This window comes from Pan troglodytes, chromosome 8 (assembly GCF_028858775.2).
Source record: "Pan troglodytes isolate AG18354 chromosome 8, NHGRI_mPanTro3-v2.0_pri, whole genome shotgun sequence".
Classification (NCBI taxonomy): Eukaryota; Metazoa; Chordata; class Mammalia; order Primates; family Hominidae; genus Pan; species Pan troglodytes.
This window is the reverse complement of record NC_072406.2, coordinates 70,598,096-70,613,322: the sequence shown is the minus strand read 5'-3', so window position 1 is coordinate 70,613,322 and position 15,227 is coordinate 70,598,096. Positions and strand designations below refer to the sequence as shown.

At 39.3% G+C, this 15,227-nt stretch overlaps 1 protein-coding gene across 4 annotated transcripts in view; it reads right to left on the bottom strand.

Annotated features, from left to right (window-relative positions):
* Positions 1–14,968, bottom strand: part of UBE2D1 (ubiquitin conjugating enzyme E2 D1) — a 35,821-nt gene extending 20,853 nt beyond the window's left edge. Inside the window, exons 1-2 of one of the 4 annotated variants that reach the window (XM_063781797.1) lie at positions 14,676–14,934; positions 67–209 (exon numbers count right to left, since the gene is read on the bottom strand). Coding sequence is in view for 1 of the 4 variants with exons in the window: in XM_001163868.7 (XP_001163868.1) it covers positions 14,676–14,699 (24 nt within the window). In the remaining 3 variants the exon portion in view is untranslated. Of the gene's footprint in view, positions 1–66; positions 210–14,675 lie in introns of all 4 variants that reach the window. The other 3 variants (XM_016918344.4, XM_001163868.7, XM_063781796.1) reach the window with 3 other exon arrangements.
* Positions 14,969–15,227: the final 259 nt, after the last annotated feature.

The following is a 15,227-nucleotide window of genomic DNA, read 5'->3' as shown; positions in this document are numbered from 1 at the left end:
CCTTAAATAACGTTCAAAAACAGGCTACAGTAATGTACGGTGATAGAGATTAGAATAGTGATTTACCTTGACGACAGAGGTAAAGCTAAGAAGGGAGAAGAAAGGGTTTCTAGGGTCCTTGTAATACTATTTCTTGAGCTGGGTGCTGGTTTCACAGGTTTGTTCACTTTGTAAAAATTGGTCAAGCTGTATACTTTATGTCTGTATAACTGAAACAAAAAGTTTACATTGTAACTTTTAAAATGTATTTTGCCACAACGAATAACATAATGATAACATAAAAAAAGGGCAAGGATCTATAGAATTCATATAATGGAAAAGATGGCTATCAAATAATAAGACTAGTAATAAATCTGTATATGAAAAGAATTCATTATAGAAGCACACTGTGTGAGTATACATATATTTTGTGTATTTCGGTTTCATTTCCAGTGACTTTTAATCTAAAATTGAAATGCATTGTTGATTCTATTTCCTTCTTCCCCTTTGAGACAAAAATAAGCTTAGAACAAGTCAACCCTATACCTAAACAGATCAAGCAATAAATATCATCAAACTGGTGAAAGTATGTTCCACAAAAAAGTAGTCTGTGCCAATGAAGCAATTTTCTATTCTAATGTGATTAATATTCAAATAAAAAAACTAGCTAGAAGTATCTAAATTTTAAAATAAAAATATAAGATATTAATGATCAGTAAATTAAAGGATAGTGCCTTTATATCATGACTAGAACTATAAAAGCACTTACAATAAAGCCACAAAAATGTATATTTAATGGATTTATACAGCCTTACATTGCTAAGCACCTCTATTCTAGTTCAGATTTCTATAAACAACTAGACACAAAGAAAAGTACTGAAAGGTCTGAAACTGAATTTTAAATTGCCACAGATGGCATGTTTATAACACCCCCACAATATGCTGAGTGTTCTCCATAAAACCAACCTAGACACAATCCCTGCCTCTAGGGGACTTAAAATCTAAAAGTAGATGAGGCAGCCTAATTCAAACAAAGTAAACAAATAAAAGGAAACAAAGAAGGGAATGTAAGAGAAGAGGCCTGCATTAATCTCCTGGCTCCCAGAAGGGTAACAGGCCAATCTGAAGAGAGGAGAATAAAAGCAAACAAGTGAGAGCTGCCATATTTACCATAAAACTTAATATGACACAATGCAGTAAATATTCCCTAAAAAATTACGCTGACCAGACTAAAAATGCTTTGTTGTTTTCTAGCTTCAACAGTCAGAAGATCTAAATCTCCATAACAGATATAATACATACCCCACTGGTTGTGTGTAAAGGACATTAAACAGTCCATGCAAGGGGCTGACTTACAGCCCAAAATTTAAATTATTGAGTCCAAAGCCTGTGAAAGCATTATTTCAAAACTCCTGGCTCAACTGGCAATTAATCAACATGACACAACAATCTTTACCTCAAAATTCCTAAAACAAGACAGTGATTCTTACTGGATTGCATTTTTCATGTTGCCTCTAAAAGGATATATGAGCTGTATTTGGTTTGTCTGTAAATAAACATTTCATGGGCTTACAGTTCAGGCCCTGATCTCCTTATCCAGTTGACTACAGCTATTTCAATAGAAAGATGTCAAACGATCATCAGAAATGTCTCCAAATACAGAACCTCTTTAAGCCTGTGAATTAAAGTACATTTGCATTTTAAACCATGTAGATTCTTCCTGGAAGACTTCAAAATGCTGACAACTTCCAATTAATTAAGTTATAGGAACCAAACTCACTTCAACAAACTGGTCCTATCTGCTTTGCTGTTTCCTTGGATCAAGTCTCTCTGGCAAAAGCTGTTTATTTAAAAAATAATAATGCAGCCAACTGCCACAAAAAAGGAAGACGAAGAAAGCAATAATATGTGACTTTGCCACATCAGTCATATATATTGAATGTGAACTATGAAGAGTGTAATTTAGGGCCGGGAACGGTGGTTCATGCCTATAATCCCAGCACTTTGGGAGGCCAAGGCGGGGAGATCACCTGAGGTCAGGAGTTCGAGACCAGCCTGGCCAACATGGTGAAACCTCGTCTCTACTAAAAATATAAAAAATTAGCCAGGCTTGGTGGCACATGTCTGTAATCCCAGCTACTTGAGAGGCTGAGGCAGGAGAATCGCTTGAACCCAGGAGGCGGAGGTTGCAGCAAGCCGAGATTGTGCCATTGCACTCCAGCCTGGGCAAAAAGAGCAAAATTCCGTCTCGGGGCAAAAAAAAAAAAAAGAGTGTAATTTAGAATAGAAGCTTGAGGTCAGAATTACAGACATTATTTACTCAGTGCCTCACATCTCAACCACTTTCCCCCAGTTTTCTCTGCACCAGGCATAATGATTCAATTTCCCAAAATGCTATCTTGCCTCTACTTTCAAACACGGCTTCCTGTTTAGATGGCGGACTCTTGATCACACTCTCTACATATAATATTTCCATCAGAGGAATTACATAAATAAAAATCTATTTTAGACAAATCCAAAGTAGCCAAGTAAAAGCTGTATTTGAATCTGTTTTATGAAGGCTTACAGTAAAAATGCATTTATTCGTTCTAGTAATTCAAACTCTAAACCTTGGAGTTACCATCTAATTCTTCTCTTCACATCCCACTCCTTCACAATTTGAAAAGTACCAAATTGTTCAGATTCTCCTTCTGTCTAGATCCCTCCCTCTGAAAGGGTCCCAGAAGGCCCATCAAATAGGACAGCTGAGGTCCAACATGAAGAAGAGTCTGATATAAGCCAGAGGAGAGGTAGTTTAGGATAAGAACCCAAAGGTTCCAGCTAGGCAGACAATATTAATATCTGGGACCAGACTGGATAACAGAAGGAGGAATCTGAAGAGATTGCCTAGACCAGGGAGCCTGTGATACTTGACTTGAAAGGCCAAGAAGGTGTAGGCATAGATGGATCACACCAACTCAAAAGGGCCAGGTGGTACAAACACCCTGTAATTTTTGTCATATATCCCTCTTTTCAATGTCCTCTGCTAACACTGTAGCTTAGACCCTCTTTGGATCTCACTTAAGTGCAATATCTTAACTTACCTACTGTCCTCCTATTTGTCTACCTATACACTGCTGCCAAAATCATCTTCTTGAAGAGCCATGTCAAACCTCTTCGATGTTTTCCATTCACCTTCATGTAAGACTTATAAGTCCTTAAAATGACTTGCCAGACCTTCCAAGATGTGACTTCTTTCTAGCGTCATATCTGCAACACTTTTCCCCAGTGCTCTCTGCACTAGCCATGACTTTTAATCTTGCCTTTAGTTGCAAACATGGCTTCCTTTTCGGCAGAAGATACTTAATCACCTCCCCTCCCCAAAACACACTTTCTCCCTCAGTCATTCATTTTATCTACTTTACTTTTACTTTCTTGTCTCATCTTAAACATCATTGCCTTCAGGTTTTCCCTGAAACCTTCAATGGGTCCCTGCTATATTCCTAGAATACTCCATGCATCCCTTTTCATGACATTAATCAAAATTATAATGACAAACAGTAAACAATCTTGAGTTTGATGAGGGCAAGGATGCCTATGATTAAGAGTGTTCATTCCGGCCGGGTATGGTGGCTCACGCCTGTAATCCCAGCACTTCGGGAGTCTGAGGCGGGCAGATCATTTGAGGTCAGGGGTTCGAGACCAGCCTGACCAACATGGTGAAACCCAGTCTCTACTAAAAAATACAAAAATTAGCCGGGCATGGTGGTGCACGCCTGTAGTCCCAGCTACTTGGGAGGCTGAGGCAGGAAAATTGCTTGAACCTGGGAGGCGGAGGTTGCAGTGAGCAAAGATTGTACCACTGCACTCCAGCCTGGGTGACAGAGTGAGACTCCGTCTAAAAAAAAAAAAAAAAAAGTATTAGTTCCTATTACTCAAAAACCTTCAATGGCTTCCCCAATCTTCTGCATTAAGTACATATTTCTCAGCACAGGCCTTCAAGGTTGTCTACAATATGAAGCTTTATGGTCTACTGTTTCTGAACGATTCCCAAAAGCAGGATTATCTGCTCCTTCCCAAATAAGCCAAGCATATTCTAGTGTCTTCATTTCCGTAGCTTCCTCTACAAGCCTGGCTCCCCTAAGTCTTTCAAAATGCTATCCAGTCTTCCCAACCTATATCAAATTCCATCTTCTCCACAGTTTTTCCTGATTTTCCCAAATAAATTTGGCCTCTCCCATCTTTGACTCCCTTCCTGTTTAAATATATTGTATTTTCTGTTTGGTACTTTCCTAAATCCATCTAGTTGTTACAGGACTTTTCTTACACTTATTAATTTTAAATTTCTTAGATAATGGTGATACCTGTTTTTCTATATAACTAGCATCTCCTTACTGCATTTAATATATGCCTTGTATCAGAAGGTGTTTGATAAATGCATTAACTTGAATCTTTTGAGACAGGGTCTTGCTGTCATACAAGCTGAAGTGCAGTGGCACAATCACAGCTCACTGTAATCTTGAATTCCTGGGCTCAAGTGATCCTCCCACCTCAGCCTCCCAAGTAGCTCAGACTACAGGCACGTGCCACGATGCTGAGCTATTTTTTAATTTTTTTTTTAAATAAATGGGATCTCACTATGTTGCCCAGGATGGTCTCAAACTCCTGTGCTCAAGTGTTTCTTCTGCCTCGGTCTCCCAAAGTGCTGGGATTACAGGCATGAGCCACGTGCCCAGCACTGAATCTTAAAAATCTATTACATAGGCTGGGCACCATGGCTCTCACCTGTAATCCCAGCACTTTGGGAGGCCAAGGCGGGTGGATCACTTGAAGTCAGGAGTTCGAGACCAGCCTGGACAACATGGCAAAACCCTGTCTCTATTAAAAATACAAAAATTAGCCAGGCATGGTAGTGCACACCTGTAGACCCAGCTACTCAGGGGGCTGAGACATGAGAATCCCCTAAACGCAGGAGGTGGAGGTTGCAGTGAGCTGAGATCATGCCACTGCAGTCCAGCCTGGGTGACAGAGCCAGACTTTGTCATTAAAAAAACAAAAACAAAAAAACTATTACCTATAAGGCAGCTGTGCGGCTGTGTATGGCAGTTGTCTAAATATGTGGATAAAACAATCTTAAGTACAAAAGCTACCCGTCAAATAGAGAAAAGCTAAATGGAATTAGAGAACCACGTTATGTTACCAGTGCAATAATAGAAATATATTTTATTTGCATCATAAATAATTGCTCTTTAGTTAGAGAATAAGATTTATTGACCTTATACATTAAGAGATGTCAACATTTATTTCAAATCTGATATTTCAAAGTAAATGGAATTTTAAGTCAAGTCTAATATAGCTCCATAGCACAGTGCCAAAGCTCAGTGTTTTTGTGATCACTGTTGTTTGCTGCAAAAAAAATAAACAGCAAATACATTATTTAGGTTTGCCTAAAATTATGATTCAGAAGAGATGATAGAAAGTATCAAGTTCAATCCATTAAGTTTCCAAGTGAGGAGTATAAAGACTGAGTCTCCTGGCCAAGGTCACAAAGCCAAACTAGGACAAAGGGACAGACCATCTGACTTCTACTCCAGCACTCTTCCCACCCCAATTCAATACTCACCTCAACACTGTAACAGCTAGAGCACATTATTTTCAACCAACACTGAAGCAAACAATGCTCCAGTACTGTATTAAGGCCATTTGCACATTTTTAGCTATGCTCCAGAGAAACAAAAGTGTGATAAGTGAAGGAATGAGAAGGAATTCTTATCTTTTCTCAGGAGCTTATATCATATAAAAGGTTAGAAACGAATACTATTTCATAAGCTTTCAGGAGCGTTGTGTTTAAAGACACTCTGAGAGTCAAGAAAAACTTTACAGGAAATTATACACAACTTAAAAAAATAGAATTTTCACATAAAATATGCAAATGGAGCATTTTGAGTGCTCCATTATCAAAACTAACTATTTACTTTACAGTAACCAAAAAAAGATGGAAGAAAAAAGAGAGAAAACCTAGCTGCCTATTTATTAAAACGTGTGTAAAACATGAACATGCCTACCAATACCTACCAAATATTTGTTATTAAATATTGCTTCTTACAGCTCTATACCTAATAACTGGCATATAGTGGGCACTTGAGTGTTTCATAATAAATTCTCTACTCTCTGTTAGTATCATCCAGTATTATTCTTGAATATTATGGTTGTACATCAGTCACTAAAATGTTGCTACTTGTAGAAGAAAACAATGCATACAGTCTGTATCAAATGCAAACGTTTCCAAGGCTAGAACAGTTTACATTATGTGTATATGTGTATCAATATATTTGTGTGTCTCTGTGTATGTGTATATGTATTCATTTGCTCTCCCTATATATGTATACATGTATATGTATGGTTGTATGGCATGTATTTTTAACATTAATTTTACCTAAGGATCTTATGTTATGGAACAGTGATTTTCCAGCTTTCCTTACAGCAATTTATAATATGAAAAAGATTTTACATTACAACCTAGTACACACACACACACAGACACACATACGTAACTAAAACAAAAGTTTCATGAAACAACACCCTTACTATATGCAAAGCACTAATATTTTCTATTCCATTTTAAAAAGTGGATGTTTATTATTCACTAAACTGTTTGGAAACTCATAAAAGAGAAAAAAAAAAAAGATACTGGGAAGGTGTACACCTTAGTTTGGCATCCATTTCTTAGAAATAACCTACAGTCAATAGATACCAACTGGAAAATATCAAAATGAAGTCTACAAACTATTAACCATCATTCATTCAAAAGTGCTGTTGAACACCTGAAAAGGCTGGGTCATAAAACAAGTCCCCACTTGGGAGGCTAAGGCAGGTGGATCACCTGAGGTCAGAAGTTTAAGACCAGCCTGACCAACATGGTGAAACCTTGTCTCTACTAAAAATACAAAAAATTAGCTGGGCGTGGTGGTGGGCGCCTGTAATCCCAGCTACTTGGGAGACTGAGGCAGGAGAATTGCTTGAACTCAGGAAGCGGAGGTTGCAGTGAGCCGAGATCGCGCCACTGTACTCCAGCCTGGGCGACAGAGCAAACTTCATCTCAAAAAAAAAAAACAAAACAAAAAACAAAAAAAACAAGTCCCCACAATTTAAAAGGAGTCAAATAATAATAGAATTTGTTCTCTGACCATAATGGAATTAGAAATCAACAACAGAAAGCTATCTGTAAAATCTCCAAACATATGGCAAATAAATAATGTATTTCTAAATAATCTAAGGGTCAAAGAAGAGATAAAAAGGAAAATTAGAAAATATATTTAAATTTAAGTGAAAACAAAATACAGCAAAATTTGGGAGAAGCAAAAACACAAGCCAGAGATTTTCTGGTTTAAGAGAAGAGAAGAAAAATGAGCCCAGACCATTCGTTAGGTCCACTTGGTTTTCTCTAGACAATCCAACCATACTACTCCCAAACTCTGCTCGCATAAGGAGGGTGGCCACCTAGAATGAGAACAATCAGATTATTATCTGAGGAAGCTTAAGGTGAAGGAACCAACTCCTCAGCTCACCCCCACTGGAGAAGTTTCTTAAGTCTGAAAAAAAAACCAGGAATCTAAATAAGAACTGTGGTGTCACTAAAAGAGATGAGCCATACAAACGGGACCATATGAATAGAGGACAGTGGGAAATACATCCAGAAAGAGGTAAGACAAGAGGATGCAGAGCATGATGGTGGAATGGACAGCACTAGACTGTATGCTTCTAGATAGCAGCTTCCTCCCCATACTAAGGACAATCCTGGAACACAACAGCCTGTTATTGTCTAATGTGTGAAACTGAACCTTCACAGATTCATCTCAGAACCAAATTAAGCACAGAAAAACCTTAGCTTCTCAGAGACCATCAAGACCAAGATGGGCCAGAAATAAAACCTGTCCTGCCTTCAGACACATGTGCTAAGGTGGCCTGAGGACCCACCCCTCCAATTCCCAAACTCTGCAAATATGGTCATATTATATATTCTAGTATCATTTATTCCAGCATTTCACAGGAGAGGAGAGAGGATAAGTATCTCAATTCCTGTTGTTAATTCAATGTAATCAGTTTATTCACTATTAAAAAGGCAGGGACTATTACATTAGTAGATGACCATTAACTCAGTTTTATGGCTAAATATTAGGTTTATCGTTTCTATTAGTAGCACTCATTAAATGAAAATAAAGGGCCCATATGTTTTCTATGCGTATTTCAGGGAACTAAAGCGAGTAAGGACGCTATTTTGCTTTCCTGGAGGCAATCCCACATCCTGCTAGGTTTGGTTTTCATATGTGCCTGGCTTCTTAAAATAGGCATAAACAGCTTTATTTAGTTCTAGGCTATTTATTTCCACAGAGAAGAAATCTCAGAACTTTTTAACTGTCATAGGTTACCTCATTTTTTTATACCTCTATTGCGATGAAGAAAGAAAAATACAGTATCAAGGACAAAAGAAAGACTGAGCTTAATTACAAAGATTTTTAAAAAAATTTACATCGTGGCTTATTAGAGAAAGAACACTATCTCGCTCTCATCTCAAGGAAAACCATTTATCCCAAAATGCATAAATACCGTGCTTCTTTAAGTTATATCATTCTTTCTAGAAAGAACTGGAGTCTTGGATTTAATCTCGTAATATGAACAGTTTACTACTCAAAACCACTACAGGAACTAAATGACTCTGTCAATTCAAAAAGTTATCTCAAATAAAAACTTCACAATGCAATGATACTTTTGACAGAGTATTTATGAACTACAACCAATGTTTCAAAATCCTTTTGGAGGAGAGAAATTCAAAGTGATGAAACAAAGATGATCTAAGTTATATTACTGATTTACAATGTTAAACGATCTCAGCATGCGTTACTTTGGAGCAGAGATTTACGAAGCACAATCAACACATTTGAGCAACGTGTCAGTGAAAATGATCAAATATGCCAAGGTCTTAATTATAACACCACTTTACATTTGTATAGAACATTCCAGTTTGCAAAGCACTTATATCCCATAAACCCATTTGACTCTATGTCTTCCAGTTTAAGTACAATAGATACGAGTTCATGTGGATAAGAGAAGCTATGTACTGAAGTGGTTAAGAATATGGAATTACATAAGACACATTAAATTTAATTTTGCTTGCTTCTACTTCCCGTTTTAAAAACGTGGCTACTAGGAAATTTAAAATTAAAATGTAGCTCACATTGTATTTCTATTGGATAGCATTGTTCAGTCAGTTTATTGACAGATTTTATTTGCTATCCTAGGGGGCACAATCATTGGCATATAAAAAGATTAAGACAAGGAAATAACACTCTCTCCACTAAAGGATTTGACATTTTAAGTGAAGTGTCACAGGTTCAGTAATAATATTACAGCCAAGCTTAAAAGCAAAATAAAAAGTAAAGTCATACAAAACTTTGTCAGGGAATGTGGCTGTTCTCTTCTATAAACAGATTACTGATATTAAATTATGGAAAGTGATTTAAGAAACAATGTTACCATCTTTAAAAGCCCACAAATTTGCTCTGCTGAACAAGGAGGAAAATGCTCTGCCCATGGTCTGGTTTCTAGAACCTGAATGTAAAGACAGAATAAGGCAAGTAGTACTCTGATATCGTTTACTCCTTCATTTTACAGAGAAAATGAGTCTTAGCCTGACTAGGTGGCTTATCCAAAATGTCATCATTTCAAAATTTAATCAATATAAAAATGTTTATAAATATCTCATTAGTAACAATTATTTAGATTTGTATACTAGGTCTTCAAATTCCAGTACATATTTTACACTTCAGCACATCTCAATTTGGATACTAAATTTTCGTCAGCAATATTTGATCTATATTTAGATTTCATAAAGCTCAAGGTTGAAAACTAAATTTTCATACCCAATTTGTTTCCATGTGGCTACTGGCTACATTAGACAGAAAGCTTTATAGTATATCTGGTGAGTTCAGTAATCTCAGTGAATGCTCTCTTCAACATCCAAAAACTATCATTCTCTCCTAAGGAAGAAGTGGAAGAGAAGGATCCTTGACTCTCTCTTCAGATAGGCAGTTTGGTAGCTTTCAGTAGCGATATGTAACTGCAACTATTTTTGTGTTAACTGGGCATGAGAAGGTATTAAATAAAAGATTCTAAGACTAAAAAAAAAAAAAAAGAATGTGGAATTGAAGCCAACTGTTTGTTTTGGAATCGTAGCATTGTCACTTACTAGATAACGCGATCATGAGTAAACTACTCAATATTTCCCTGCCTTAGTGTCATCATCTGTAAAATGGAAATAACACTGTTTCTACCTCTTGGGTATACTAAGAATTAAGTCAATTAATATATGTCAAGTACTTAGAAGGCAGAGTAACGATTACAAACACCCTGGTTTTTGAGATCAGCAGCCTCATATGTATGGATATCCATACATATCCATTGTATGGAAATGTATGGAAAATATGTACTAGCCTCATTGTACGAAGCTAGTAAGCCACACAGCCAGGAATAAAAACCAGACCTTTGGCTGCGTGAGGTGGTTCACGCCTGTAATCCCAGCACTTTGGGAGGCTGAGGCGGGTGGATCACCTGAGGTCAGGAGTTCGAGACTAGCCTGGCCAACATGGTGAAAACCCATCTCTACCGAAAATACAAAAATTAGCCAGGCGTGGTGATGCAGGCCTGTAGTCCCAGCTACTCAGGAGGCTGAGGTGGGAGGGTCACTTGAGCCTCAGAGGCAGAGGTCACAGAAAACCGAGATTGTGCCACCGCATTCCAGCCTGGGTGACAAAGTGAGACCCTGTCTAAAAACAAAAAGAACTCAGACCTCCTTCTTCCATTTGATGCTCCGTCCATAGAGGGCTGGGTTAAGTATCCTAAAGTTTTCTAGACTGACATAAACAGTTTAACATAAAATTCTACAAATCAAAAAAATTCAGCAGCTCAAACATTTATCAAATTTGATTTTAATCTATGTCTCTCTATATATGTTTCAGATTACATTGATTATTAAAAAACAAAAACAACTAATGTTCCATTTGGGGGCCAGAATTACACACTAAGGAATAGTTCTCTGAATTGCTATGTTTGTAAAACGGAACTCTATTGCCTCACTTTTCAAAAGACAAAAATGTAAATAAACTTATCACATCACATCACATAATGCTAGTATGATGTTCATTACCTCAAATTCTTTATCAAATAAAATCTATGATGATGATAATGACTGTTTTAGGATTTCCTTTTTTTTGCCCTTTAGTTTTCAAAACATTTGGTATTGGGATATTAACACCTGTAATTTAAAAAATAATCCTCCCCAAAAAAAGTGTTTCAAGGAATGAAAATAGTATTGATAGAAGAAACAACTTAGAAATTACTTCTAGAAAATAGATACCTAGGTGAAAAACTGTCCTCCTCTTTTCAGACATGTTTTAGGTATCTTTCCTTAGACTTTGTTCAAACTTTTTTTCTTTTAATGATTTAGGTGACTGTGATAACATCTTTCACTGTTATTTAAAAATAGGGCATGGGTGTGTAAATTTATGAGCTGGAATGCAAAACTGGCACACTAAATCAGAGCATTAAATCATTTAGTATATTCTAGTATAGTTAGTTTATTCTACTATAAAAATATATTTTAAGCATTGATATCTCCATGCTCTGTCTTTACATATAATTTTAATCCAATCATCTTTATTCTTTTTCATAGTGAAGAAATGTGAAATCATGAACTTTTTAACACTCTCAAATAGCCAAGCCAATTAAGAGATTATTGGCCGGGTGTGGTGGCTCACACCTATAATCCTAGCACCTTGGGAGGCCGAGGTAGGTGGATTGCCTGAGCTCAGGAGTTCGAGACCAGCCTGGGCAACACGGTGAAACCCCATCTCTACTAAAATACAAAAAATCAGCGGGGCATGGCAGCATGCGCCTGTAGTCCCAGCTACTCAGGAGGCTGAGGCAGGAGAATTGCTTGAACCCAGGAGGCAGAGGTTGCAGTGAGCCGAGATCATGCCACTGCACTCCAGCCTGGGAAACACAGCAAGACTCCGTCTCAAAAAGAAAAAAAAAGAGATTATCTTTGGACAAAGCACTCCTCCACTCCAGGCCTCTGGATCCTTCCTTGAATAAGGACAGGCCAGAACATCAGTGGTCCTCAGTCTTCTTTCCACCCCAACCGATCTGAGGGATTCAACATCTCTCCATTTATAGAAGTGATGACAGTCTGAAAACGTCCCACAGGTGATTCTAAGACACTGCCTTAGAAGCTGTTCCCCTGCTTGTACCCTCTACTACACTACAGCAGGCTTATCTGAGGTTCCACACAGCTCTATGGCCTGCCACCATCTATAGGTACAGGAAAATTATAGTAATACTTCAGTGAGCTTAAGAAGAAAGGCCAAAAGTTAGTATACATCTTCATTTGTTGGAACATGAAAGATTCAAATAAGAATTTCTATACTGATGACATCAAAGAAGATGGTGTAAACTGTTCATACAGCAGGCAGCACATCTAACCTAGAATTGGCTTCTAATCAAGGAGGTAGGTAAAGGAGGAGGAAAAGTAGGGAATCAATCAAAATAATCACCCCTAAGGTTTGAGGGATTGGTCTGAATGTGTGATTAATGGAAAGAAGATTTGTGTAAGTCGATTTTCCTGATATCAGAAAGGGAAGCCAAAAATGAACACACAGAGATGTGATGGTGTGTCATCCCCAATTTCTTCTCCAAAATATCAATTTGTCACGTTTGATATCAATTCTATGTAAGTAATTTTTTTTTTACTCAACAATTCTATAAATAACCAATAAATACTAAAAAGATTTGGACACACGCCATATTATAAATATAAATCAAATACACTAGTTCAGCATGGTGATTGATGAGAACTGCCAAGGGTGGTATTTACAAATAATGTTCATATTTCTTTGAATATCCACTTACTGTGGACAAATTATACAGCATTTAAAAGCTATTGTTAGTTGGGTATGGTGACTTGTGTCTGTAATCCCAGACTTTCTGGAGGCCAGGAGTTCAAGATCAGCATGGGCAATATAGTGAGATCCCCATCTCTTAAAAAAACACAATGAAATTTAAAAAGCTCTTGTATGTGCAAAATCATGTGAAAAATTCTCACAACTAGGAAAGAAGGAAATAGAATTTTAAAACTTCCTTGGAAGATGTGCATTTTCTGATCCAAATGTGAACCAATATTACTTCGTCATTAATAAGTATGCAAGGTATGGTAAAGATGCTAAGGCTTCAAAATTAGGGTATTTATATAAAACAATGTGTAATTGCGCTACCTTCAAACAAGAAAACATTATTACTTAATAAATGCTGATGCTGATTGTTAACTGTATGTTTTACAATGAGATGACCTTTAAATGGCACAAAAAATAACAGGTGATCCACAGATTTAGAATTTGAAAATAAAAAACTGGCAGGCTCTAAAAGTTGCTGTCCTCTGTACCTAAAGATGTCACCAGTGGCGAGTCAGAATGCAATGCGTACGTCACTATCACTGCTCTAACATATACTATTGCTATAATGGACTCCTGGTCAAAAAAGTGGATAAAAATGTGGGCATCAATTTCTTCTGAAACAACTACAAAATACACTGTCCATTGTTGCTTAACTTAGTGAAAAGCACTCCCTATTTAACAAACACATTCTCAATGTTGCCAGTGTGAACTGTAACTGTAAAACCTAAAACTTGGGTCAGTACACAGACCAACAAGAAATAAAAATGAACAGAAAGAAATGCCCGAATCTGAATTCTGAAGGATGTTCGCATCTGAAATGGTGGCAATAAATACTGTGAAAAAAAGACAATTCCATACACAGGGTTGAGATGGGTAAACAGTTGTTGGATGAAGATATATATTTCTTCCTCATTCTATACCCATGTGTCAAAGCATCAAAACAATTTATTTGCAACAGTTTATGTTGTGTCTCGAACTTTACATCTAAGTTTATCATGAGGGGGAAAAAAACCTGTTTGGCTTGACTCACCGTGAATCACAGCCAGGAGGTCATCTTGTTGTGTATCAGCAACTATGTTTTCGCTACAGCTATGTGACCTGAAGTGGCAGCAGCAGAGGCACCAAAATAGAAGGGGCAGGAGCCTTCTCCTGGCTTCTTGGCCGCAAATGGGCTTTCCAGCCCATTCGGGCAACTGAGCAAGAGCCAACCGCAGAGGAGAGAAAGAACCAACCCGACAGCTCCGCGGAGAAAGGCTGCAGGCCCACCCCACCTTCCGTGCCCTCCCGGGGAGGCCGGGTAAGCAAGAACATAAAAGAGGACAGGCTTAAGAAACAGCCTGGAGAAAACACAGCATGACAGGGGTCAAAACTAGCCCCATGGAGGGCAAAACCCGGCCGTGACCGTGAAGCACAGATTTCGGGACGGTCTGGACGCGCAGGAGGCTCTCTACCCTGGGGCTCCGGGAGCGGCTCCGGCGCGAACGCGCGCGGGCCCCCAGCCTTCAAGCTCCTCCGGCCGCCTGGGACCTGACCCTGCTCCCACCTCACCTGTCCGGTGCCCGCTGGCCCGGCCCGAGCCTTCAGCTCCCTGCCCGCACCCCGGCCCACCCTTCCATCCCTTGCTCTCCCCGCATGTCTCTCGGGACCACTGGCCGAGTCAGCGTGGGCAGGGGGCCGCTGCCCCGCAGCCCCAGGCCCGGCCCCGGCACTCACTTTCTGAATCCTCTTCAGCGCCATGGGTCAGGGATGGCGGTGGGGACACCGGCCGGCAGGGGTCGGCTGCGGGGCTCAGGGGCGTGGGTCGTCGCGGGTTGGGCTCGCTGGCAGCTAGGCTGGCTCCGCGCGGTGGGTCCCCGGTTAGCCGCTCCCTGGCTCGCTCCGGGCGCCGGTCCCTGCTCCGTGTGCGCCCGAGCGCGAGTGTGCGCGAGTGTGCGGGCGGGGACGCCGGCGAGACTCTTTTGTTTCCGCTTTTGCTTCTGGGAAGGAGCCTGCGCCCTCCCCGCCGCGCCCCGCCCCGCCTGGCACACTGGGAAGTGTAGTTCCAGCCCTGTCCTCGGCTGCAGGCCCCCGGACGCTGCCAGGTTACTTACTGCTGACCTCAGCCAGGCAGCTTAAGGTGAGAGCTGCCGGGGGCTGGAATTAGCCTCTACAGTCTCATTTAGAGCAAATTGCTGAACCTGGGGTGCGCATCTGTAAAATGGGGATAACAAATGAGCTCCTAACGCACATACAGGAATTTCTAAATCATCAGTTAGTAATTCCTTA